Source organism: Elephantulus edwardii, unplaced genomic scaffold, assembly GCF_000299155.1.
Source record: "Elephantulus edwardii isolate Elephantulus edwardi_28Jun2011 unplaced genomic scaffold, EleEdw1.0 scaffold00181, whole genome shotgun sequence".
Classification (NCBI taxonomy): Eukaryota; Metazoa; Chordata; class Mammalia; order Macroscelidea; family Macroscelididae; genus Elephantulus; species Elephantulus edwardii.
The window spans coordinates 6,225,477-6,227,318 of NW_006399931.1; the positions used below are offsets into that span (position 1 = coordinate 6,225,477).

The following is a 1,842-nucleotide window of genomic DNA, read 5'->3' on the forward strand; positions in this document are numbered from 1 at the left end:
CTTCCTGATAAATGTCCTCTGTTCATACAACTTCCTTATTGCCAACTATGTGTGAGATTATTCCCTGATTCATAAAACAGATAAATGGAGGAGAAAAGTTTTTCCATGATTTCTCAACAAGAACTAGGAAACTGCAAGAGGGTGTGAAATGAAGGAGATGTGTACTGACTGAAGTAAAATGAACTGAGCTGGAAATGGCTGCAGTCACGGTGAGTCATAGAACTTGAACATGGTTCCAGGCAGTCCCGAAGGTCTCCTCCTGACCCTGATCCCACTGTCCAGGATTAAAAGTAAAATCCTTGGTAAGTATCAGATCAGTGGCAAGAAGCTGCCCTGCAATCCCAGACATGTAGTTTGAATTCATCACCTGTTTCACGGGAGAAGGATGTGCAATCTCCTCCTATTTAATTGTCTCTGAAAACCCTCTGGAGGGTCAACTACAGGCTGGATCTGACTCGATAGTACACAACAACAACAACAACAACAACAACAACAAGAAATATCAGATCATCCCACACAAGATTAAGAACCTCTTGGACGTTACCTGTGTAACCTCACTGCAATATACCACAGAACCATAAAGATGGGCCAGGCACACAAGGCTGATGAGAAAAGGGGTCCTAGAAGGATCAATACTGGTCTCATAAAACTTCCGTTTTGGATCCTTCATGATTAGTTGTACTCGGTGTTAACTTGGTGCTGAAGGATGTGGTTATTTCTCACATCTGACTTTTCTTGTGTGTTAACATTGCCATTGTTATATGCTGTCAAGTTGGAACCCAATCATAGCTGACCCTCCCGTGGGTTTTCAGAAGTTATAAATAACCTGGGATAAAATTGCACATCTTTCTTCTTTGGAACAGCTGGTGGATTTGAACTCTCTGAAGTTGAATTGGCAACACAACACCTTCCCACTAGGCACCATAGACAGATGAGGTGAGACTTGTGGAAGGGCTTAGGGGTTGGAAGGAGATGACATTTTATAAGTCTTGCTGATTGACAGTGGTTTCTAACAAATAAATGGATTTTTTTGGTTTGTTTTCTTACTTTAATAGTCTAAAGAAAAAAGTCATTTACCAATCAGAAGGGGTGTCTCTCCTTTGTCATTTTTGGTGTCTGGCAACACTCCCTTTTCTAGTAAAGTTCTAACGTTGTCGACAAGTCCAGCTTTGACTGCCAGAGTCAAGGGTGTTTCTCCATCACAGGTCTTGATCTCCCAGAGTGTCTTGTAGGATTCTAAGATGAGAAAGCATTGGGTTAAAAGGTTAGACTAAAAATAGATCTGATTAACACTTACTGAGTGACATTGACTTTTGTAGTGTGTAAATCTTAGGGTTCAGATGGTTTTCTTATCCATTGAATTTGACTTTACCATATGAACGGGTGGGAATTTGCAAATAGTGTGTGTTAGCCCATCCACAAAGGGATTGTCTAGTCTCACTATTAACTTGAGCACATCCAGCAGCAGAAGGAGACATCTCATTACCAGAAAGAGCAAGCTAGAGAATTCAACTTGTCTTTGAGGATGCCAGGTAGTCTAGGAGGCCTGTGGAAGCAGCAACCATAGACAGCAGTCACAGCAGAGAACCAGAGACTAGACATGAGATAGCTTCTTGGGACTATTACACTTTTAGATCAGAGCTAAAAGCCTTTTTTTTAAAAAAAATTTTTAAATTTCCATTCATTCATTGTTTCACTTTTCTCCCTGTTTACCCCTCCTCCCCCAGTTCACTCTTCTCTTTGAAAAGTAAAATTCCTTCATTGTTTTACAATCCCTGCCCCAGGTCCACTGCACTATGCAGCCTTCACTCTGGATTCCTGTCATGACAAAAATACCTAATC

The 1,842-nt window shown here is 41.0% G+C and overlaps 1 protein-coding gene across 1 annotated transcript in view; it reads right to left on the reverse strand.

The window, feature by feature from the left end:
- The window catches only part of ASB15 (ankyrin repeat and SOCS box containing 15), a 30,068-nt gene that overhangs the window by 22,514 nt on the left and 5,712 nt on the right, over window positions 1-1,842 (reverse strand). The window contains exon 4 of the mRNA XM_006896085.1: window positions 1,078-1,236. Coding sequence (XP_006896147.1) covers window positions 1,078-1,236 — 159 coding nt within the window. The remainder of the gene's footprint in view (window positions 1-1,077; window positions 1,237-1,842) is intronic.